General features: G+C 40.2%; 1 protein-coding gene across 1 annotated transcript; it reads right to left on the bottom strand.

Moving 5' to 3' along the window:
- Positions 1–5,728: 5,728 nt before the first annotated feature.
- On the bottom strand, positions 5,729–25,096 carry LOC109422727 (terminal uridylyltransferase Tailor). Its single transcript, XM_019697594.3, has 4 exons — positions 24,861–25,096; positions 23,243–24,476; positions 6,576–6,743; positions 5,729–6,493 (listed from the first exon to the last, which is right to left on the bottom strand). Exons 1-4 carry the CDS (start codon positions 24,879–24,881, stop codon positions 6,069–6,071), a joined length of 1,848 nt encoding a protein of 615 aa, XP_019553139.2. The 5' UTR covers positions 24,882–25,096; the 3' UTR covers positions 5,729–6,068.
- Between the last annotated feature and the right edge of the window lie 1,339 nt (positions 25,097–26,435).

Here is a 26,435-nt window from a genome sequence, read left to right as displayed (position 1 = left end):
GCAAGAACAGGCAAAGAAAGCCCTAAACTGTTTATTTCTCGAAGAACACTTGAAGTGGCAGGCCAAGTTCCAGTTGGTACGAAGAGCTGTAAAGGAGAATAATAATAATAAGAAGAAGAAGAAAGGAGAAGAAGGATCTTCAGAAGGAAGTTCTTGGAGGAATACTCAGATGGACATCCTGGAGCAATCCCTGGAAGGGCCATCAATTGTGCCCTAACACAATAGGCTAATGGAAAAAAAAATTCGATTATCTATGGTGATTTTTTTCCTTTTGCCGGATAATCAAATCCGTCTTTTGATGGTTTTATATGCACATTCCATCTATTATTGATCTATCATAATTAGCAACTTTTGTTACTCTTGTAAAATGATTGAACGATTTTACAAAGCGACAAAATTGTTGATAATGATATTGATATTCACGTGTTACCTCCTGCCACCTCCTGTCAGATTTTCATTAATGAAATTGGTTTGGTTTTATTTTTGTATTGGACTATTGGTTTAATTTTTCTCATTTTCAAATCTCTTTAATAAAGATAAATAAATAAATAATAATTTTCTCATTTTCAAATGAGAATAATTTACATGCTTGAGAGAAAGCAAGAATTAACATTATTTATAGCTGATTTTGAAATGTGTTGAAAGCTACTGTGGCGTAAACATCTTCTATGTCATCATTGGTAGTAGTTTCAAATTCATTCATTGCATTCATGCATTGCGTCAAGATTAATGTTAAGCTTTAAAAAACTCGTGTTCGAGGGAACAAATTTGAAAAAAAATTTAGTGTTGACAAAAACGGAATGAAATGTTGACGAAATCGGATAGTGACAAAAACGGATAGTGATAAAAACGGATAGTGACAAAAACGGAACATACCTGTATTGTAAATTTGACTTATTTTCCTCTATATGGGTAAAAATTTCAACTCGGTATTACTTAATTCGCCGTGAGATAATATTACATTTTATAACGCCGTTTTGAGCATCAATATATTGTTGATAAACGTTAAAAAATTCATTCAATTCGGTTCACTGGTTTGCGAGATATGACAGTTCAAAAATTAGTTGTCTAAATTCAGGGGTTTTCCGACCTTTTGTCTCGCGGTGCACTTTTTGGAAACAAACTGCCACGCGGTGCACTTGATCAAACCAAAGTTTGTTCAACATGTTAAAGTGTTTTCTGACATGCGTTTTGATGTTATTCGTATGTCCAAATAATTTTGACATTGACTAGAATTTATATAAAATAGGACTAAATTTTTATAGAATTTTCTAGTGAAATTCTGGTCTATTAGTGAAGTTTTAATGGATTTCTGGCGAGACTCTCGAAGGAACCCTGTGTCGAACCCTGGCAGATAACTGGTATTGTTTTTGGAGAATATTCTTCCAAGATGTCTGCAGAGGTTTGAAGAAAAAAATATTTAATATTGTGGGTTGTTTATAGAATTTGTTTACTCTTCAAATATCTAATAAAAAAATCAGGATAAAGGACGATTTCCTTCAAGATCTATGGTATATTACTTCAAAGAAAATTTAAAGCTTTCTTTTAAGATTCTCGGAAATACTAGACCAATCATGAATCATATATATAAGCTCCATTGGTAAAATTTTGATCGAGATCGAATAAGTTTTCTGGAAGTTATAGAACTTTTAGTAAAACTTATAAGATTTTTGAATACATTTTTAAAACATTATATCTCAGTATGGACTCGATGAAACTTTTTCAATTTTTTGTGTATTTTAGCTGATACCTAAGGTTTTCATATGCAGCTACTTTTGAGGTTTTTTATTTACTACAAAAAATATGAAAAATGTGCTTATGTAGTTGACGATGTTCAAAAATGTACCTTATTTTGCACATATAATCTACCAAACGTTTTCCATCAATAAAAATACATTAACTGAACGAAAAATACATAGGACCTACTCTTCATATGTAGTTTAGTAGGTCCTGTATAAAAATACTACATTAAGAGAGTTTAAAAACGTTGAAAACACTTGGCACTTTTATTGATCAGAATATGATAAGTTTCCAAATGACACTCTGAACATATACAGATTTTTTAAATTTTTTGTAGTGAATATAAAACCTCGAACGAAGCTGCATATGAAAAGGTATAAGCTGTATCACAAAAAAAATTGAAAAAGTTTCATCGAGTCAAGCATCGAGTAGTGTTTTAAAAATGTGATCAAAAATCTTATAAGTTTTACTAAAAGTTCTGTTACTTACAGAAAACTCATTCGATATCGCTCAAAATTTTACCAATGGAGCTTTAATATATGGTTTATGATTGTTAAAAATTTCAGCGTATCTGATTGTCGTATAAAAAGTTATGATCATTTGAATGAAAAATTATTTTGACCAAAAAATTGCTGTACGGACAAATGGAAATTCATTATAGTTGTCATTGTACATTTATCGGCTTGCCACAGAAACACTTTGCTCTCATTTTCTTCAACGTTTCCTAAATTTGATATTTCGGATACAATATTCATGCTCATGTCATGTTGTTGCGGTGCATATGGCAAGGCTTCACGGTGCACCAAGTGCACCGCGGTGCACGATCTGAAAACCCCTGGTCTAAATAATAATGTTTTACCCGAACGGTTCTTACTTCGCGAAAAGTTAATCAATCGAGCCCAAATTTGTACCAATGATGCACATATAATAGATTGACAAACAGTCAAAATTTGAGATTTTTTGATGCACTCTATGAAAAGCTACAGCATGTTGAAATTTTTTGTGGGAGAAAAAAAGTTGCCTATCCCAAACATTTTGGCCATCCCCTGTATGTACTATCTGAACGAGATGTCATTTACGCTAGCATTTTGACATTTGAGTCAAATATCAAATTAAATGTTCGAAAAATTTTCTATTAGTCGGAATATTGGAGAAGTTCAGAAATCAGAAGGTTTCAATATTAGGCCTAAAATAATACATAAGATTAAGAAAAAAAAAGTAATTGTATGTTTCATTTTTTTTTCGAAATTTTGATTCTGGGGGCCCACTTTTTAGGGTTTGCCCCGGGCCCCCCGAGGCCTAAATCCGGCACTGGATATCTAGAAAGAAGTATTTCAGATGGCATCGTATGTTACACCGATAGCTCCCTTCTCGACGGTCGAGCAGGTGCTGGTGTTTATTCTCGTGAGCTAAGGCTGTATCAGTCTTACTCACTTGGTAGACACTGCACCGTTTTTCAGGCCAAAATATTTGCTCTTATGTGCGGAGTGCAATCAGCACTTCAGCAGCACGTAATGGGCAAAGAAATATACTTATGTTCAGATAGCCAGGCTGCTATTAAAGCACTTGCTTCGGCCAACTCCAGGTCGAAGATAGTTATCGCTTGTCGAACTCAAATCGAGGAGCTGAATTCAGCAAACGCTGTTCACCTAGTATGGGTACCTGGCCATTCTTTCATCGCTGGAAATGAATTGGCTGATGAGTTAGCTCGCACTGAAGCATCACATGACTTCATTGGCCCTGAGCCAGCTATTCCGATATCGAAGTGTTGGGTAAAGCTTCACAGACACAGACAATACTGGAATAGGAATAGTCATGTCGTCAAACCAAATTGTATTGTACTGAGCCATCTCCAAGGGTGGCGAAGTATCTTACAAATCTGTCAAAGCAGAATTGCAGCATTCTGGTCAAAGCATTGACTGGCCACTGCTGACTCAGCTATCACATGGCGAATATTCAGCAAGCTGATTCATTTGCATGTGATAGCTGTGAATCCGATTATGGAACTTCGTATCATTTGATATGTAACTATCCAGTTTTTGCGCAACTGAGTTTCCGAGTATTCGGGGGCGAGTAATGGCGCTTGAACCTAGGCTTTATAAGCCAGGGCACATGAGGGAAATATCTGTGTCCCATCCCAGGAGATCAGGAACGCATGGAGTGTACAATAACCTTCTTAGCTTAGTCACTCCCAACGAACACCACATCCTACAAATACTACAAATATACAGAGCGGTTGGTACGAGATGTCCCCGTTCCTTTGTATCTTTGTGGAATCAATACCAAATAACGCTGCACAGTAGGCCTGGCCGCTTTAATGTTTGTAATACATCTATGATGTGCTGCAAACATTAATAATGACAAGAAAAATTATAGAAGTAGTCGATTCTATCATTTTCCAGGATTCTTTCAATGAATGGCTGTGTATGTGTAGACTAGACTAAACTGAGTTTCCGAGTATTCGGTAAACACTTATTAAGTGAAACTGACTTCAGATACCTGAATATTGAGGATATTCTGTTGTTCTTAACCCGCTGTGGTAAAGAGCTATAGGCTCTCTTTCGCTTTATGCGTTATTACAATGCTCTTTTCAGGGCGCTGTTTGAACCCATTGTGGTACGCTTATGCGTTAGTACCCTCTTCCTTTTCCTATTTCCCTACCTATCCTTATCCCCATCCTTATCCTTATTTCCTTCCTTTTCCCTAAGGTAGATGATGAAATAAGCTATTATTTTGGCGATGGCACAAATGTCCCAAATTGAGGATAACGTGCCTCTTGAGCCGGCCTTCTGCAGTCTTGTAAACATTCGACACTTTTCACTACCTTCATTTCGTTGCCGCAGTCGCTGACACCCGACTTGCTTTGTTACATTCATGCGCTACCGTTAAGCTGCTAGTACACAGGGTCAAATATTTGTCCAAAAAGAAACCAATGCTCAAACATCGTGTTTGACTCGATCGAATTTTGATTAGTGTCAAACTGATGTTGTTTCTTGAGTTCTTTCCTTGTCAAATATTTGACCCTGTGTACTACTGGCCTTACCTCTTACACACAACACGAGCGATGAAACGAAGTTCAATAAACATAAGAAAGCGTCAAATCAATATCATCTGACACGATGACATTTGTCTAATTCAGGCTTTTCGCATAGATTTATTATATTTATTCTTGCATGTTGCATTGAATACGGTACACATTTGGCCAACACAGCTCTCATTATGGAAGAAGACAGGAATAACAAAAACCGAAACGTCTCCCGAAGACGCTATCGTGGTGAAGCGCATTCGTTTGACATTTTTGTTTCGTACAGTAGTTTGATTGCTTGTGTGGCGAATGTCGGAGACAAAGGAGGCCGAATATCGACGAAAAGGTTCAAATGACTGTGATCTCTAACCAGACTGCTGATACCTGCGATAGCGCAGGCCTCCGTCTGTGTAGATGTCGTAACCTTTATCTTCGCGAATTTTGGGCTGCTGCAGTTTCCATGGGTTTCTCATGGTCTTGCTTGGTTACAATCATTTACTTTCGAAATCGCTTGAGGTCCTTGCTGATGTTGGACCTCGAGGACGCAAAGTCAATGATTGCGCAAAATTGTTTGAGCGCATACGCTATATACCTCCGCCAGTACAACAAATCTTTCCTTGCCGATCTGCGCATTTGCACCTCTGATCTTCGACTCGCTTGATTTGCTTCCCGATCAGTTTGAAGCCAACTCAACATTCTGCCCTATCGTCGACACTGTAGTAGATGTGTGGTATGTATTTGAATCGAGATTTGATTCACAGCTCGGAACTCGCGTTCTCTTTTGGTCAACGTGTCTTCAGAATAGCTGCCACATTCTGCAGTTCACGAGCCCAGGACACGTGCGGAAGTTCTCCTGTTCCAAGGTCCAACAAGACCCGTGGAAACATGAGATAAGAAGTTGTGAGATCTAGATCTCAGTTGGACGTTCTTTCTTTGATATTCACTCTCTATTTTTCAGCCCACTCTTGTTAAACGATTCTTTTACTACAAAAAAGCGACACAATATTTATACAAACGTTTAATTTTAACATCAAAAGCTTATATGTAAATGATAAGTGTAGAATAATAGGTCACTGATTCTTGCACGTTCAAGAATACATTGGATAGTCGATAGTATGATAGGCAGGTAGTATCCGATAACTGAAAAAAACTATAAAACTGGAAACTGAGACAGATTGTACTAGCGATCACTCTTCTACGTTTGTGACACTCGTGTAATAGTTACATTGAACGTTGAACGTTAAAGTCTGTCAACAGATGTCAAACTAATAAAAACGAAAATATCGAAAAGTGTCACCCCCTTTCAAGACTTTTCGTGCAAAACTTCGTCCAACAGAGCCGCCGTATGTGCGCAATACTTCCGGAACCGATCGACATCGGCCGGGCTCAGCCCCTTGGCCACGTTGTGATTCAGCTCCAGCGGATCCTGAACGACCATCGGTTTCACGTACGACAGCAGGTCGTAGATCGGGTGGGCCGTCGTGAAATCCAGCCGGTCGTAGTACCGCTGCAAGGTCTCCATCTCCATCGGAATTTCGCAATCCAGCGGGTCGAAGTCCTCCTTCTGGGGAGCCCAACCCAGGAAGGGGCACACTACGCGCGTTTCGAAGCAGAACTGCGACCCGTAGAAGGAGAAGAAATCGACCAGGTGGTTCTGGATTTCGTCCTCCGGTATGCGGGGAATTCCCAGTTCGTCGAGGGATTTCTTCTTGAAATCCGCCTGCCAGTCTGGAAGGTGAGGATGAGAATGAATAACAGTATAAGGAGGCATGTTCCTGTTATGCGGCTCAAGCTTAACTATTCTACTTACGAGATACGATATACGGCTCCTCGCTATCTTTTTGCAAATCATAAATGGAAGGAAGCAGATTGTGCTTTTGGAAGTAGAATACAGTAAGCAGTATCAGCGTGTAGGTGTTCAGAAAGGGTATATTGAAGCTGTGGGACCACTCTTTGGCGTAGAGAGCTACGTAGCAACCTGGAATGAAGATGGACACTATTAGCGAAACTAGGCAAAGATGAAAGATGGAAAGGGAAATACAAGCAGCGAAAAGACAATTACAGCCATGGGCATAGTCAAAGGTGGGCAGGGAGGGGCCATGAGTAGTCCATCAGAGATTTCTTCAGGAATTACTCCATATATTCCTTCAAGAATTCCACTAGTGATTGCTTCAATAATTCAATCTGGTATAATCCGAAGTTTTCAGAAGAAATATCTTCCAGAAACCCTTACCAGTGATTGAATAAACATTAATCCAGGAGTTTTTTAAAACATTGTACAATACATTCTTTGGGAGTCCATACAAAGATTCCAACAATAATTCGTCCAAAAATTATTGCAGACATGGATTCCTTCATACTTTTTTTTCTTACAGAAACTCTCCCAGGAATTTGTTAAGAACGCTTCCCTGGGATTTCCAAAGGAATTCCTCATGGGATGCTTCCGGGATTCCTCGTGGAATTTCTTGAGGAATTCCTCAAGGTTTTCCTTCATTAATTCCTCCAGGGTTTCACCCGGGAATTTCTCCTGTGTTTCTTTCAGGAACAACTATAGAGATTATTTTAAAAGTTTCTCCAGGAACACTTTTTAGAATAGGAAGCAATCAGTGAAGTACCTACCTTACCTACCTTGATACCTTGTTGGCTACAAAGTAACTTTACTCCAATGCCGAGCGTATAGTAGAGCACCATCTTCGTCGGTCTTGGGCGATGTTCCTCCAGTTTCCCCGAACGTGTAGGGATCGTAGATCTTCTTCAACCGCGTGCAGCCAGCGAGTTCGCGGCCGCCCACGAAGTCGCCTATACCTCTACCGGGTTCTCTGCTGAATATTGTTTTCGCTATTCTTTCTTCCGACATTCGCACTACGTGTCCAGCCCACTGAAGTCTGCCGTATTTTATACGTTTGACAATATTCGCTTCTTCGTACACTTGGTACAACTCGTGATTCATGCGTCTGCGCCACACTCCATTTTCTTGTTTCCCACCGAGAATTGTCCGCAGCACTTTGCGCTCAAAAACTCCAAAAGCTTTTCGGTCTACCTCCTTTAACGTCCACGCTTCGTGACCGTAGAGGGCAACCGGAAGAATCAGCGTCTTATACAGAGCGAATTTTGTTTGCGTTTGCAAGTTACGGGACCTAAGCTGGCTACGCAATCCGTAAAAGGCCCTATTCGCAGCTGCAATACGCCTTTTCACTTCACGGAAAACGTCATTGCCACATGTCACAAGTGTTCCAAGATAAACAAATTCTTCAACAACTTCAAACATTTCCCCATCAATCACTACCTCAGCACTAACACCACTAGGCCTGCTTCTGTCTCTACCCGCTATCATGTACTTCGTCTTGGTAGAGTTAATCGTCAAGCCTATCCTCGCTGTCTCTCTCTTCAGAGGAGCATAAGCTTCCTCCACTGCCCTACGATCGATGCCGATGAGATCAATATCGTCCGCAAAACCGAGGAGCATGTGCGACCGTGTGATGATAGAGCCATTCCTCTGCACGCCTGACCTCCTAATCGCTCATTCGAGTGCAATGTTGAACAATAAATTTGAAAGAGCATCCCCCTGCTTCAATCCATCCAAGGTCACAAACGACGTAGACACTTCGTCCGCGATCCGAATACTTGATTTTGATCCATCCAGCGTTGCGCGTATCAGCCTAATTAGTTTCGCCGGAAAACCATGTTCTGACATTATCTGCCAAAGCTCATTTCTTTTCACTGAATCGTACGCTGCTTTAAAATCAATGAACAGATGGTGAGTCTGCAAGTTATATTCCCGAAATTTATCTAGGATCATCCGCAGGGTAAACATTTGATCCGTCGTTGATCGGCCCTCACGAAAACCAGCCTGGTATTCGCCGACGAAGGACTTATCAAGAGGTCGCAGTCTGTTGAACAGGACACGCGACAGTATCTTATACGCCGAATTTAAAAGGGTAATCCCTCTGTAATTGGCACACTCCAGTCTGGGCCCTTTCTTGTAGATTGGGCATATGAGGCCATCCAACCAACTAGTGGGCAATTCTTCATCCTCCCAAATCTTTATAATAATCTGATGGATTGATTGGTGTAGCTGCTCGCTTCCGTGCTTAAGAAGCTCGACCGGGATCTCGTCCTTCCCAGCAGCCTTGCTGTTTTTCAGCTCCTTAAGGGCCTTTTTAACCTCATCCAGTGTTGGTGGTTCCACTGTTTGACTGTCATCCATTATGTTAATCCTGTTCCTGGGTGCTCCTTCGCTGCTACCATTCAACAAATCTTCGAAGTGCTCCTTCCACCTGGCTGCCACCATTGTTTTGTCTGTTAGCAAATTTCTTGTGCCGCGCGCCATTGACAGTTGCATAAAATCTCCGCATATCGTTCCTGTCCATACTTTCCTGCGCTTCAGCAATAACACTCTCTTCGTGTTGCCGTTTTTTCCTGCGGTGGATTCGTTTCTCTTCTGCTCTTGCAACCCTGTACCGCTCTCTGTTCTGCCGGGTACCGGCCACTAGCATTCGACTTCTGGCGGCATTCTTTTCGTTCGTCGCTCGTTGGCAGTCCTCGTCAAACCAGCCATTATGTTGGCGTCGCGTCGCTGAGCGGTACCAATCACCTCTTGCGCTGTTGTTGTCACTGCTTCGTGGATACTTCCCCACAAGCTGTTGACATCTCCAGATCCGTTGGTCTCTCCTATCCTCTCGTCTAGCTTCTGATGGTACTGTGCAGCAACCCCTTCGGCTGACAAGCGCTGGATATTGAAACGCATCGTCCTGTTGTTTCTTGAACTCGTGACGCTGGATAATCGCGCCCGAATTTTAGCGGCTACAAGATAATGATCCGAGTCGATGTTCGGGCCTCTGTAGGACCTCACATCTATGACGTCCGAGAAATGTCGCCCGTCTACCAGCACGTGGTCTATCTGGGAGCAAGTGTCACCACTCGGGTGTCGCCAGGTGTGTTTTCGGATATTCTTACGTGCGAAGTAGGTACTGCTGATTGCCATCCCTCTAGCAGCAGCGAATGTCACAAGACGCAGACCATTATCGTTGGTAACAGAATGAAGGCTTTCCGTTTCAATGACAGGCCGAAAGAAACTTTCTCTGCCGATCTGCGCATTTGCATCTCCGATGACTATTTTGACATCTTGTTTTGGGCACTCTCCGTAGGCCTTATTAAGGCTCTCATAGAACTCATCCTTCATGTCATCGGGTTTGTCGTTCGTTGGCGCATAGATGCTGATCAGGCTGTAGTTGAAGAACTTGCCCTTCATCCTCAACACACAGATTCGGTCGCTTATCGGCTTCCACTGAATAACTCGCTTCATCTGCTTCCCGATCACTATAAAGCCAACTCCGCGTTCTGCCTTATCGCCGCCGCTGTAGTAGATGCGGTACTTGAATGAAGTGTTGGCGATGGGATCCACCGCTCGGAATTCGCGTTCTCCAGTTTTGGGCCAGCGTATCTCCTGGATAGCGGCCACATTAACGCCGACATTCCGCAGTTCACGAACCAGGAGCCCAACACGTGCGGGTTCATTCAATGTTCTCACGTTCCAAGATCCGACTTTCCAATCGTTGTCCTTTATTCGTTGCCGGGTCTGTTGCCGTTGAATCAATCCGTTTACTCTACTATTGCTTTTCTGGGTGTTTGAAGGTTTTCAGCAGGCTACCTTACCGGGGCCGCGCTGCCTACATTGCGTTGAAGGGGCTGCCTTCTTAGGTATAGCTGACGCAATACAGCATTTCATACTCAGCCGCTGGATGCCAGAACAGACGCTGTTTGAGCCGCACCTCCTTGGTGAACAGACGCTCGGATCGTACCTCCTCAATCTAGCTGAAGTCAGAAGGACAACAGTGCCCAGGCTGCACTACCAGCTAAGCACACAACTCTTAGCTGGCGGTCTTTGTCATCGTTTGACCCGTGGAAGCATGAGGTAGGAACTTGTGAGGACCAGAGCTATGTTGGACGCTCTCCTTATCGACTCACCGTTTTGCAGCCCGCAATCAGTGAAGTACTAGATTAAAAGTAGTGAGCTGGATTTTTGTATGGTGAGATGATCAGTTCTCCATTTCTGCAATGAAATGGTGCAAACAACATGGGTTAAATAGATTCTTGCTTAATTTAAGCTGTTTGAGTAAAATTTTGGGTAACTGTGTTGTTGAAGTTGCAAGAAATAAATAATACAACAACACAGTTACCCAAACTTTTGCTCAAATAGCATCAAATTAGTCAAGAAATCATATAACCCATGCTGTTTGTACCATTTCATTACAGAAATGGAGAACTGATCATCTCACCATACAAAAATCCAGCTCACTACTTTCAATCTAGTACTTCACTGATTGCTCCCCATTCCTTCAAAAGTTCCTCTTGGAATCCTTTCAGGAATTCCTCCAGAAATTAATCCAGTTCTTCCTCCACGAACTCTTCATAGAATTTCATCAGGATATTTCCAAGTATTCCATCTCTGCAATTTCCTCTGGAATTATTCCTGGGATTCCCCCAGGAGTTTCTTAAGGGATTCCTCCACGAATTTCTTCTGACATTGCTCATGGAATTCCTTCAGAAATGCCTCTAGTGAATCCTCCAGATATTCCTCCAGGAATTCTGCTAGAGACTCCTACAGGAGTGTTTCTAGAGATTCCTCCGTTAATCCCTACATGCATTCCTCTAGGATATCCTCCAGGGGTTCCTCCATGGATTCCTCCAAGAATTTTTGAAGGGCATAACTCGGGAATTTCTTCTGTGTTTCTTTCTGGAACAACTTATTTAAAAAAAAAATCCTCCAAAAAGCCTCCCAGGAACTCTTCTTAGGATTCCTTGTATTTGTAGTAGGCTAGAAATGATATGTTGCTATCAGAGTAGACTGAGGTTAATACCGAATAAATCTGACACATGTATCTTACCTCCGAAGCGAGAAGACGTGTCTCACTTAGCACTTCTACAGTATTCTTTAAGACTTCCTCAAGGGGCTGTTAATCCTTCCAGGATTTTTACAGGGATTTCTCTGAAAATTCCTCCAGGAATTCATCTAGAGATTCCTCTAGAAATTCCGCCAGAAATTCCTCTAGAGATTTCTCCAGGAGTTCCTCTGGAGATTCCTTTAGTAATTCCTACATGCATTCCTCTAGTATATCTTCCAGGGATCCCTCCAAGAATTCCTAAAAGAATTGTTTCAGAGATTCCTCTAAGAAATCCTCCAGGATTTCCTCCAGAGATTCCTCCAGTAATTGCTTCCAGGATTCTTCCAAGAATTCCACTAGGAATTCCTACAGAAATTTATTCAGGAAATCTTCAAGGATTTTTTTCCAGAGACTCCTACAGGAATTCCTCCAAAGATTTCTCCAGGGATTATACTTCAGAAAATCCTCCAAAAATTCCACCAGGAATTCTCCTAGGCATTCTTCCAGGATTTTTTTTTTCAGGCATTCTTCCAGGGATTCCTCCTTGGATTCAGAGAAATATGTTTGTTGAACTTTAGCTTTGAATCCATAATCACTCCGAGATTCAACACGTTCAATTTTGTCTCCGTCCATGGTGTATTCAAAGCTAATTAAAGCCCTAGACCTTCGGAAACTTATTATTTTCCTTTTCCCGGCGTTCAACAGCATACCATTGATTAGATGCACACCAGCTATCTACGGTATCAATGTCCTGCTGCAGAGCAATGCAGTTGACGACGGAACTGATGATCCTATACATTTTCAAGTCGTCTGCGAACATAAGGCGGTGAGAACTTACATATACGGTGCCATAGGTCATTAACAAACAGAGACTCCTCCAGGAGTTTCTCCTGGGATTGCTTCAGGAATTCTTCCTGGGATACTTCCAGAAATTCATGCAGGCATTCTTCCAGGATTTCATCCAGGAATTTCTCCTTGGTCTCGTCGAGGAATTTCTTCAGGGATTTCTCCAGGAATTCCATCATAAATTATGTCGGCAATTCATCCAGGAACTTCTCCAGGAAACTCTTCAAAAGTTTTTTCAGGATTATCTCTAGGAATACCTTCTAGATTTTTTTTTTTCAGGAATATCAGAATTCTTCCAGATTTACCTCCAAGAACTGCTGCAGGGATTCCTCTAGGAATTCCGCTAAAAATTCTTCAAGGAACTTCTCCAAGAATTTCTCCAAGGATTCCCCCAGGGATTCCTTCAGAAATTCCTTTGAGGATTTCTCCAAGAATTCCACTAGAAATTTCTCAGGAGATTTATCAGAAATTTCTCACAGAGTTTCTCTAGAGATTCCCCCAGAAATGGGGCACATTCGGTGTAGTACTAGATTTGTAGTAAAAAGCTAAATTTTTGTATGGTGAGAAGGTCAATTCTCCGTTTCTGCAAAAAAATGGTGTAAAAAGCTTGGGCATTATGATTCCTTGCCTAATTTGATGCTGTTTGAGCAAAACTTTGGATAACTATGTTGTTTATGTTGCAAAAAATGGAGAAAACAACAACACTGTTGTCCAAAGTTTTGCTCAAACAGTATCAAATTAGGCAAGGAATCATAATACCCACGCTTTTTGCACCATTTCATTGCAGAAACGTAGAATAGGACAGATCGGTGAAGTACTAGATTTGTAGTAATGAGCTGAATTTTAGTATGGTGAGAAGGTCAATTCTCCGTTCCTGCAATGAAATGGTGCAAAAAGCGTGGGTATTATGATTCCTTGCCTAATTTGATGCTGTTTGAGCAAAAGTTTGGGCAACAGTGTTGTTGTTTTCTCCATTTCTTGCAACATAAACAACAAAGTTATCCAAAGTTTTGCTCAAACAGCATCAATAGGACACAATCAGGAAGTACTAGATTTGTAGTAATGAGCTGAATTTTTGTATGGTGAGAAGGTGAATTCTCCGTTTCTGCAAGGAAATGGTGCAAAAAGCGTGGGTATTATGATTCATTGCCTAATTTGATGCTGTTTGAGCAAAACTTTGGGCAGAATTGTTGTTATTGTTTCCATTTCTTGCAATGTAAACAATACATTTACCCAAAGTTTTGCTCAAATAGCATTAAATTAGGCAAGGAATCATAATACCCACGTTTTTTGCACCATTTCTTTGCCGAAACGGAGAATTAACCTTCTCACCATACAAAAATTCAGCTCATTACTACAATTCTAGTACTACACCGAACGTGTCCTATAGGAAGCAATCAGTGAAGTACTAGATTGAAAGTAGTGAGCTGGATTTTTGTATGGTGAGATGATCAATTCTTCATTTCTGCAATAAAACGGTGCAAACAGCGTGGGTTATACGATTTCTTGCCTAATTTGATGATGTTTGAGCAAAAGTTTGAGTAACTGTGTTGTTCAAGTTGCAAGAAATAAATAATACAACAACACAGTTACCCAAACTTTTGCTCAAACATCATCAAATTAGGAAAGAAATCGTATAACCCACGCTGTTTGCACCGTTTTATTGCAGAAATGGAGAATTGATCATCTCACCATACAAAAATCCAGCTCACTACTTTCAATCTAGCACTTCACTGATTGCTTCCTATTTAGGCAAGGAATCATAATACCCACGCTTTTTGCACCATTTCATTGCAGAAACGGAGAATTGACCTTCTCACCATACTAAAATTCAGCTCATTACTACAAATCTAGTACTACACCGAACGTGCCCCATTGTTGCAAGCATTCCACTAAAGATACTATATGCAAAGACACGAAATGTTCCAATTGGAATTCCAAATTTGCTGTCAATGTCATTCCAATCGAGCAGGAGACCTGTCAAACGCGCTTTAAAAGCATTGCTCGACAGCATCATCATCAATGACGCGACAATCATCATCAATAGCAACAATCATCAGATTTCGTGTCTTTAGCATACAGTGTCTTTACATTCCACCAAAGGTTCCCCAAGAAATTCCTTCAAGGATTCCTCCAGTAATTCCTCCAGCAATTTCTCTAGAAATTTATCGAGGAATTGCTCCTGGACATCCTTCAGAAATTATGTCAGCAATTTCTTCAGGATTTTTTTCAGAAAATCTTCTGGGGATTTTTTTTTCAGAAATTCTTGCAGGAAATTCTCCAGGAATACTTTCAGGAATTTTTAGGGATTCCTCCAGGCATTTCTCCAGGAATTTTACCTCAGATTCCTTCATGAATTGCTTCAAGGATTCCTCCAGGAATTTCTCCTCGATTTTTTTCCAGGGATTTTCCCAGGGATTCCCCCAGAAGTTCCTCTGTTGGATTCTTTCAGCAAATCCTCTGAGGAATTCTTTCAGGATATTCTCCAGGAATACATTCAGCAATTTTTCGGGGATTCCTCCAGGTATTCCTCTAGAGATTCCTCCAGGGTTTTCTTCACAAATTTCTTCAAGGATTCCCTCAGGCATTCCTTCAAGGATTTCTCCAGGAATTTCTCCAGAAATGCCGCTACAATTTCTTTCATGATTTTCTCAAAGGATTTTTTCAGAAATAGAAAAAATAATAGAAATCTCCCAGAATTCCTCCAGAGATTTCTCTAGAAATGTATCCAGTAATTATTTCAAGAATGCATTCAGAAATTCCTCTAGGAATTTCATCATGGCTTCCTCCAGCAATTCCCACAGGAATACTTCTAGCAATTCCTCCAAAAAATCCTCCAGGATTTGATCAAGGAATTTCTCCACGAATTTCTTCAAGGATTCCTTCGAGGATTTCTACAGGAATTCCTCCAGAAATTCCACTAGAAATTCCTCCAGGAATTTCTCAAAGATTTTTTTTTTTCAGAAAAAGAAATAGAAATCCTCTGGAGATTCCTCTAGAAGTTCATCCAGTAATTCTTTCGAGAATTCCTCTAGAGGTTCCCCCAGCAATTTCCACAGGAATACATTTAGGAATTCCTCCAAGTATTCCTCCAGGAGCTTTTACAGGAATTCCTCCAGAAAATACCACAGAAATTCCTTTCAGATTGTTGGCAAAAATTCATTCAAGAGTAGACCTGTGCGCCGCCGCGCCACGCCGCCGCCGCCGACAATTTTTGTCCCACGCCGACGCCGATTAAGGTATCGGCAGCGCGCCATACGCCGCTGTTTGTCACGCCGCCGATTTTCATTTTTCACGCCGGTGATCAGTGCACGAACAAAATTAAGTTCACCTTCACATAAAGTTGAGATAAAACAATCTCACGATAACTATCATAAATGATTGACTACAATAATTGATTTCTCAACTCTTAAAACTTTTGTTTTCATTTTTCATTAGATTGTATTAATTATTCCTCATTAATAAATCTCCAGAAGTTTCTTCAGAGATTCTTCCAGTAGATTCAGTGATGCCCCCTGAAGATTCACCTGAGATTCCTCCAAAAAATTCTTCAGGGACGCTTCCAGGTGTTTTATCATTGATTTTTTCTTTAGTAGATCTCTCAGGAAGATCTCGACAGGGAAAACTCCAGGAGTTCCTTCAGAAATTCAGAAGTCATACAGGAGTTTCTTTAGGAAATAGTCCTGGAGTTTCCTCAGATTCCTCCAAAAAAATATATTATTTATTATTTATTTATTACTTTTTACATCAACAGGCTATGGAAGCCCCAATTATGATCAGTTATCACAAAACAACTAATTCTACAAAACATACGACAAAAGTACTACATGATACACACGAAGAGAAATAAATAATAATGGGGCACGTTCGGTGTAGTACTAGATTTGTAGTAATGAGCTGAATTTTTGTATGGTGAGAAGGTCAATTCTCCGTTTCTGCAATGAAATGGTGCAAAAAGCGTGGGTATTATGATTCCTTGCCTAATTTGATGCTGTTTGAGCAAAACTTTGGAATACTATGTTGTTTATGTTGCAAGAAATGGAGAAAACAACAACACTGTTGCCCAAACTTTTGCTCAAACAGCATTAAATTAGGCAAGGAATCATAATACCCACGCTTTTTGCACCATTTCATTGCAGAAACGGAGAATCGACCTTCTCACCATACAAAAATTCAGCTCATTACTACAAATCTAGTACTTCACCGATCTGTCCTATTGTCAAAAGGTGTAAAAAAACAATACTTATCCTAATTCTCTGGCTGCTGTTAAAACGTTTGAAAACCGTCGACGTATTGTGGCACGAGGCAGGTGGCAGTCAAACTCGGATGAAAGTTGGTTAAACATTCTCTGGTTTCCAACGGTAGCTGTGTTTATTCCATAATTAGTTCTGCAGAATTCCTCTGGAATTCCATCCAGGGGTTTCTCTTGACGTTCTGCAAGGATTGACCCTTCAGGGATCACTCCGGCAGTTTCATCAAGGGTTTCTACAGGAATTCCTTCCTCTTTGAATTTGTTCAAGAATCCCTCCTGAAATTCTTTCGGGGATTCCTCTTGGAATTATTTCGGGATGCCTCATGAAAAATTTTCAGATTGCTCCAGAAGTTCCTTCGGTGATCTCTCCAGGAGTTCGGTAAGGGAACTCCCCAATAGATCCAGGAGGACTCAGGGATGCCTCGTGTTCATTAGGAAATCCTTCAGAAGTTCCCTAAGCTTTCCTTTAAATATTCCAGTTCCAGAAGTTCCAGTAGTCACTTTAAATATTCTTCAGGAGGATTCATAAATGCCACCTGGATATCCATCAAGAATCCCGTGAGAAGTTTCTTCAGGAATTCTTGATGGATTCAAGGCGTTCCTACAAGGATTCCTTCTGAAATTCCTTTAGAAATTCCTACTGGAGTTCTACAGAAATTACTTCAGGAGTTCCACCAGAGACTCCTCCAAGAGTTGCAGGGATTCTTGCAGATGTTTCTTCAGAGATTCCTCTTGAATTTCTTCAGGGATTCCTACAGAAGTTTCTTTAGAAATCTCTACAGAAGTTTCTTCAGAGAATGTTATAGTAAGATCCAAGGATACCTCCAGGAGAATTCAGGGATTCCTCCAGAAGTTGATTCAATGATTTTTATAGGGTAAAAGCTCTAGACTTTGCCCACCCCTCAAAATTCTTCTCTAATCTTCGCCACTTCTTACATAAAAATGGAGTTTGTATGGAGGGGGCGAAGACAAGAGCAGTGGTGAAGTCTAGTGCTTTCACCATATACCGTAAAATGGGGTGTTAAGAACCAATGGGGTGTTAAGGGATTCATCTTCACTCACTACTTTGAAAAATCGCCAAACCGTATAAAAATTGATTTACTTATTCAAAATTCGCTTCAAATATGTGTTGGAAATAAAGGCATACTATAAGGATTACCACTCATGAAAATACGTTTTTAAATGGACACTAGACAACAAAAATAGAACGGCATTGCTTTTTCTCAATTTCGCAACCCTTGAAACATTCATTTGTGAGGTCAGAAATATTATTAGGAAAAATATGTGAGAAATTGTAAGGTGTTCTACAACTCATTTCAAACGAAACTATGGTAAAATATTTGATGTAATTGAGCTGGTTTTCGAACACCGACATTTTTTATGGAAAAAGTATAGTTTTATAAACTGGTGGGGTGTTAGGGGATTAAATTTCTCATATAACTTTTTTATTTATATCATGAAATTTTGAGGCGATTGATTCATTGTATAACAGTTACTATTCTGAATGACGTGTTACGGATTTCATTTTGGGACTTAGACATCCAAACAGTTGCTATGGATGATAAATTCAACTAATACAATATAGATCTTAAGAAACAAGTGTTAGATTGATTCATATAATTGAAAAATTGGTCAAATATTTATTACTCATTGCCGCATTAGTCCCCTCTTTACAGAAGTTTGTGTTTTTTAGGTGTTTTGTTATGTTTTAACGAATGCGTATTCTTCAAAATAGATTTTCCGTCTATTATCTTATTTAAATATTATTAATGATTGGCGCTAAAACGTGACAGCTTTTTGAAAATGTGGAATATGCTCACTTGTTCCATATATTATGTAAACCAGACTGCCACTAACTCTTGCAAAAGAAAGTATTTATGAATTTGACTCATGGCTGCTAAAATATCTCAAAATCTAAAATACGACCAAATATTATTTTTATTATTATTATTAATATTTATTAAAGACACTTTACCACTTATGTGGCATTCGTGTCTGGACCAAATATTATAGTTCTTTAAAATCTTTGCTATCAGCAATGCTCCAGAATAGAAATATCAGCATTAAATGCACAGTTTACACCCTGGGCCATCTAATGATGCTTGCATATAAAACGTTTCAATATAAATGAGTAAACTGTCAATACACATCCTTAGTTTACATAACAACCTGTTGGTTAGTCTGAACTATTCAATTTAGTTACTCTAAATAGTAATTGTGAATAATGTGTTTGTTAAAAATTGAAGCCACTCAGGTACAATTGATGGTATTTTTTCAGATTTCGAGGCTTTAACAAAAAAAAAACTCATATACAAAGGTAGATGACAAAGAAACTGTCCCTGCACCTTCAGGACTATGATATTCTTTTTCGGTGATATTCAAGAAATATTACAGTCACTGTTTACAATTTATCAATTCTTATCTTTCTTTGAAATATAAGAACTTTAATATTCATTCCCTTAAATTCCTTAACACCCCATTTTCATATTTTCCAAAAATTCGCACATTTTGTTAAATATCTACAATTTCTCCGAAAAATCGTCAAATTTTGTAATCTATATGCGTAGTAGGCAGCAAGACAATGATCGGACTGCTTTTCCTGAAAATTTTAAGAAGTAGAACCCATGAATTCATGGGGACGACAAATTTTTCCGTCCCTGAACACCCCATTTTACGGTAACCGATTCTTACAAGATTCCTTCAGGATATCCTTAGGGGATTCCTCGAGAAGTTCTTTTAGGGATTCTTCCAGAAGTTAGTCCATGGATCGCTGCTGGGGTGCTTTCGGATTGTAGATTGAGATCGAGATTTTTCCAGAAAGACTCACGGATGCCTTCAGGAGTTACTTCAGAGATTTCTTCAGTAGCTTATTCAGGAACTCCTTCAGGAAATCTTGCAGAAGTTCCTTCAATAATTTCCTTAGGATTATAATCAGCCATATCTCCAGAATATTCTTGAGGGATATTTCATGGAGTTTCTACAAAAGTTCCTCAAGAATTTCCATCTGGAATTCTTTTAGGATTTTTCTGGGAATACCTCCTGCAAACCCTTCTTCCTACCCGGAAATATCCACTGACAATTCTTCAAGGATTCCGCCTGAAAATTCTTTGGATATTCCTACCGGAATTCCTTCGTGCATTCCCCTGGAATCCCTGCAGGGATATCTCTTGTAATTTCTTCGGTGATTCCTCCTAGACTTCCTTCAGGGGTTCTCTTGGACTTCCTTCGAGGATTTCTCCTGGAGTTTCTTTGGGAACTCCTGGAATTTCTTCGTAGATTCCTCCTGGAATTTTTTTTGGGGATTTCTGTTGGATTTCATTTAGGGATTCCTCCTGCACTTCCTTCGTAGATTCCTCCTGGAATTCTTTCGGGGATTCCTTCTAGATTTTTTTTTGAGATTCCGCCTAGAAATCATTCTGGAATTTCTCCTGGAATACCTTCGGATATTCTTCCTGGACATCCTTCATGGATTCGTCCTAAAATTCTCTCCTCTCGGGGCTTTCCCCTAATATTTCAACGTGAATTTCTCCTGAAATCTCTTCGGGGTTTCCTCCTGGAATTTCTTTGATGATTTCATTAAAAATTCCTTAGGAGATTCCTCCTGAATTTGCTTCGGGGATTCCTCATGGAATTCCTTCAGGATCCTCCTGGAATTTCTTCGGGGATTCCTTCTGGAATTCCTTGGGAGATTTCTCCTAGACTTTCTATGGGGATTCCTCTAGAAAATCCTTCGTGTATACTGCTTGAAAATCCTTCGGAGATTCCTCCCAGATTTCCTTCAGGAGTTCCACCTGGGATTCCTGCAGGGATTTCTCATTATTTTCGATTCATTCGGGGATCCCTCATGGAATTCCTCCAGGGATTACTCCTTGAATTCCTTAAAGAATTTCTTCTGGAATTCTTTCGGGGATTCCTCTTGGAATTCTTTCGATGATTCTTCCTAGAATTTCCTCAGGATTTCCTGAAACTCCTTCAGAGATTTCTCCCGCATATTTTTCGTTGATTCCTCCTAGAAATCCTTCAGGGATTCTTTCTCCAATTCGCTTGGAAATTCCCCCTGGAGTTTTTTAAGTATTCCTGCTGAAATTTCTTTGGGATTCGTGCTGGAATTATTTCGTGGTTTCCACTTGGAATTCCAGTGGGTACTCCTCTTGCAATTACTTCAGGGGATACTCATGGATCTCCAACGAGGATTCCTCCTGGATATTTTTCGATAGTTCTTCCTAGAAATGTTTTGAGGATTTCTTCCCGAATTTCTTTGAAAATTCCTTCTGGAATTCCTTTGAGGTTTTCTCCTGATATTTTTTCCTAGAGATCCTTTGAGGATTTCTCCTTGAATTACTTTGGAGATTCTTTTTGAGGAAGTCGGGTTTCCTCTTGAAAAACCTTTGATTTTCCGCTTGGAATTCCTTCGAAGATTCCTCTCGGAATCCTCTGGGATTCCTGCAGGGATTTCTGCTGTAATTTCGAGTATTCCTGTTAAAATTTCTTCGGGGATTTCTCCTGATGTTTCGTCGAAGATTCCTTCTGAATTTCCTTCGGGAATCCCACTTGGAATTGCTTTGGTGATTTATCTTCAAATTTCTTCGGAGATTCGTCCTGGAATTCTTGTGGGAGTCCTCCTAGAATTTCTGAGGGGTGATTCTTCCTAGAATTCTTTCGTCAATTTCTACTGGAATTCTCTCGGGGATTCGTCTTGGAATTCCTTCGGAGATTCCTCCTAGAGTTCTTTCCGGTATTCTTTCTAGAATTCCTTCGGGGGTTTCTCCTTAGGGTTTCTTCCTTCGAGGATACCTCCTTAAATCCCTTCGGAGTTTTCTCCTGATATTTCGTCGAGGATTCATTCTGGATTTCCTTCGGGGATCCTGCTGAATCACAAAATACGCGAACACGAGACGGAACACAACACTTATCGTTCTTACTAATTAGTTAATTAGTAAGAACGATAAGTGTTGTGTTCCGTCTCGTGTTCGCGTATTTTGTGATCGTGAATGTTCTTACGTTAGCACAATCAACAAATTGTTTGTGATCCTGCTGAAATTGCTTATGGGATTCTTCCTGAAATTCCTGAAATTCATTTTCAGGGATTTCTCCTGCAATTCCTTCAGAGATTCCTCCCGGGTATTTTTCGTTGATTACTCCTAGAAATGTTTAGGGTTTTCCTGCTCGAGTTTTTTTTTTTGGAGCTCTCGCTGGAATTCCTTCGGAGATTCCTCCTGGAATTCCTGCTGTAATTCCCTTAGGGTTCCTTCTTGAATTCATTTGGGGAATCCTCCTGGAATTTCTTTCGAAGATTCGTCATGGATTTCTTTCTGAAGATTCCTTGAAAACTCCAATCAGCGATTTCCACCAGAGATTCCTGCAGAAGTTTCTTCAGGGTTTCATACAGCAGTTCATGCAGAGATTAGTCCAGAATTCTCTTCATGGATTCCTTGAGGAGTTTCTTTAAGGCTCCTTTTGGATTTCCTTTTGCTTCCTGAAATCATTGGGGATTCCTTAGCGTAAATAGTGCGACCTTATTATCAAGTTAGCTTCTGAAGATTCTGAGAAAACGAAAGAAAAACTATAGCAAAATCGATATTATATTGCCCTTGATTTGCAATGGAGTAATGCAACATGCATTGCACTAAGTATACAGGTAATGTCTCAATATGTATAATCACTGACTGATGGCAGTGACGGACCCGAACAGAAATAAAAAAGGTATTCATTCTAATTTAATAGTTTATGTCATCAATGATCATGAAAGAGCTCAGACTACAAATTCTAGAGCGTAATAACAACTTCTTTGATTTGCCAATGTTGACATTATGGTCAAATTTTGGTCACGCCGATTCACGCCGCAGCCGCCGCCGCCGAAAGCAGCCACCAGCGTGACGCCGATGACGCCGCCGCCGGCTAAAAATGGTCCTCACGCCGCCGCCGAACAAAATATAGTCGGCGCACAGGTCTATTCAAGAGTTCTTTCGGAAATTTCACTAATCCTTCAATAATCTTTTCAGGGATGTACCCAAGAACTTCTCCAGGATTACCTGATGATTTTTTTAAATTATTTAAAGAATTTCTGGAAGAGTTCCTCCAGCGAATAGTATTGGAAGATAATTTTCAAAGGACTTATACGGGAATCAGGAAATTCTAGGTTAGTACTTAAAAGAGTTTAACTATAATTTTAGATATCATGAAAAAAGGAGCAAAATAATGCACGAGTGAATAAAAATTGTTAATATTCCAGAAATTGGTCACAGCTACTAGCACCACGTTGATTTATGTAGATCAGACGAGATTCTCTTTAACGTATTGTATTATATATAACAGCGTGACTGCTAAAGGGTTAAATAATGTATTTAGAATATAATGTTATTATATTCAATTCCATCGTATTGCATTTAGTTATGAAAGCTAGTATGTACAAACTTGCTAAGGATGCTTGACCCCACTCCCCTCCCCGCAGACCAAAAAGCTGGCTACGCCCTTGATTACAGCTAATTTACTTACAAACCGGTTGCAGCCCAAACAGGTACTGTATCAGCCTCGTATTGCAATGAGACAGCCCATGGGTGAACGAAATATCGCAGTCGATCTTGTACTTGGTGTTCCAAGCGCGCAGAATGGGCGTCCTCGCGGAGGTCACCGCCTCCAGTCGGCTCCACTGACCCGTATGTTGCAGAGCCTGCTCGCTAAACTGCACGAACCACTTCAAGGTTTCCTTGGAGTACCGTTGCGTTCCGTCGTAGTTGTTCTCCAGGTCGAGATAAATGTCCAGATCGCTGCACTCGTTTCCAAGACCGGTTACGCGGGATCCGAAGAGGTACACCGTCGCCCCCGGGTAGTGCTTCCGGAAGGTACTTTCCAAGGACTGGACAATGTGACGATGCGCAAGCGAATCCGTAACCTCCCTTCGGCGTGAGGCGTGCACCTCGAAACGAGTCTTTGGCAATACATCCACTATGAACTGTCGAGTTTTCTTGCCTAACTCAATCCTAACGTCGGGGAGGCTGCCAACCGTGAAGTATTCGCCGATTTTGGCCCGAACCGGTACATGATTTCCGCGTTTCGGTTCCTTTTGCTTCGGCATTTTCTTTGATTTACTCTTCAAATCTACAGACTTTTTCATGGCTTTTGTTGTTTTTGGTTTGCCGGGCTTAGATGTTGGATTCTTTGCAGATACCACGGTTGTGGGTCGAGGCTCGTCATCAGCTTCATCACTGCTTGACTTGGCCAATCCATCGGGCGATTCTTCTTTAGAATTTTCAACTGCAGTCGTTTCGCTCGTGCCGTGAATATGCGCAAGGATGGCATCTATATCGTATTCCGACTGGTAAAGTTCCTCATTGGTATCATCTTTTTCATCCAGTTGAACATCCCTAAGCGCATCAGCCAGTTCTTGATCATCATCGCTGAGTGTTGTATCCAGCGAAGTGTTGTTCTTGTCGAGTGCATGTTTTTTCATATGATTCAGCAGAGTGAATCTCTTGATTCTCACGGACCGGCCACAGTTCTTACAGTTGATGCTATGATGAAGATCATACCCTTTCAGGATCTGTGCATCTTCGGCTTCTTCGTCCGGGCTCCACTGGTGGGAAAATGAAGTCTTGGACAGCAAGGCGTCGACGGTATCGATCAAACGGCTCAAGCCATCCAACGTGGCGAGGTCGATTTTATCGTAGACGTTTGTAAACCTTTGCAGTTTCTCGGTTAGAAAGGATATCTCCCAGTTGAGTATGAATATCTGGAAAATGGAACGGGAGAAAATGTGAACTTATAGTTAACTTAAATATGAGGGTTTTTATTGATTGATTAATGTTCATTCTATCTTCTGAAATCAAATAGCTAGCGCACACTGTATTTTACGAAAAAACATTTTCATTAAAGTTGCCATTAGTTGTTTTGAAGAAACAACAGCTGATTCGTAACTGTGGGATGCCCGTCTGCATGCATAGAGATCTGCATTACTAAACTTAGAGTGACTGGAAGGGAGAGTGGCGTCATGTTCCAATTTTGACAGGTCTCCTGCTCGTTTGGAACGGGAATTTGTATGGATTTGACAGATGATCGCTGTTCCAATTTTGACATTGACGCCACTCTCCCTTCCAGTCACTCTAACTAAACTCACCTCTTGCTTTGGTGCTTGCATACTGCCTTCCTTTGTCAGAAACGTAAAACAATCCAAAATATTTAAGCTCCCTGCGGTAATTTAGCAAAGTCGTCCTTTCAAGATCATGTATCACATAAGTCTCATTAAATCTCAATTAAAACTACAACTAACAGTTTTAAAATTTATAAAATAATTAAGATCATTGCGAGCGAACAACAGCAAACACAGTTTCACAACACAACACAACAACCGGCAGCGGGCGGTGCTGGTCATCATGTCATCATCGATAGCTCTCATCGTCATCGATGATTATTCTCACTTGTCAGATGATCACGGATCATCATTTTAACACACTAAACTTTTCCTGTCAAGAATTTGATCTCTCATTTGTGCATTAAGGGTCTGTTCCAATTGGTGAATTAAAAATAATTTTCACTAAAACTTGACAGTAATTATTTCCTTAGAAGAACTGTCAAGTTTGAGTGTCGAACTGTCAAATTTAAGTGAAAATTAATTTTAATTCGCCAATTGGAACAGACCCTAAGCCTAGTTTGGTGTTTGAAAGGAATCGCTCAAGAAACTTCTTGACCGATTCCTGGCAGAAACTTTCCACGGTGACTGCCATTTGAACTGTCATTTCTTTGCAACTGCGTACTGTGATAGAAGAAAAACGGTTTCTTGGGCGATTCAGGCAAGAAATTTCCCATGCATCAAGATAGGCCGAAAAATCCTTCTGAACTGCAAACAGCGCTTTAAGTCAGGGACAGACTGGTGGTATTCGTACCATGGTACAAGTTGTCAAGAAAATTATTCCAAGCCTATCTTGATTGGAGACAATCATCAGTATGAAACTCATTTCAAGATAATTGTACCATGGTACGTACACTACCAGTCTGTCCAAGGTTTTAGGGGGGCGACACTATATATAAATAACACCACGCAAAGAAAAATACACATTGTCTTGGATTCCAAACAGTAAAATTCTTCTAACAGTTAATGATGACTTATCACAGACTGTTTTTCATGTTGAACAATATAAAGCCTGATGCTTTGTATTATAAAATAGTTATTTATGTAACGAGATGCAAAATGATTATTTTTACAGTACGAGTCGTTGATTTATCCAACACGATGCTTGCCGAGTGGGAAAAATATGACGAGTGCTGTAAATATCGAGTTTTGCAACGAGTTGCATACAACATTTTATGCAATGAGAAAAAAATCACTATAAGCGCAGACAGACGTTCTAGCTCGAACAAATTTATTCAAACTTTCTATGTAAATTTTCACTAGCGACACTCAGGCAACCGATTGCCACAGTGCAGTCGCGAGCAGTTGACAGTTTGAGAAACCACGTGCTTCCAGCCGCTTACTTACCACCCAATTCACCACCCACCGAAAAATAAAATCAAAACAAACACTGTCAAAATCATTCCTACATTTGCGTCACATTCACAAAGATTTCTCAATGCGAGTGAAGTTCATCCAAATGCAGTTTTATTCAAGCAAATCTATGTAACATAAAAGTAATAATGTGTAAAATATTTTACAAGAGTCCTGCGCTAATTTGTGCAAAAGATTTTAGACATTAAA

Source organism: Aedes albopictus, chromosome 3 (genome assembly GCF_035046485.1).
Source record: "Aedes albopictus strain Foshan chromosome 3, AalbF5, whole genome shotgun sequence".
NCBI classification, from domain to species: Eukaryota; Metazoa; Arthropoda; class Insecta; order Diptera; family Culicidae; genus Aedes; species Aedes albopictus.
This window is presented reverse-complemented; position numbering and strand designations above follow the sequence as displayed.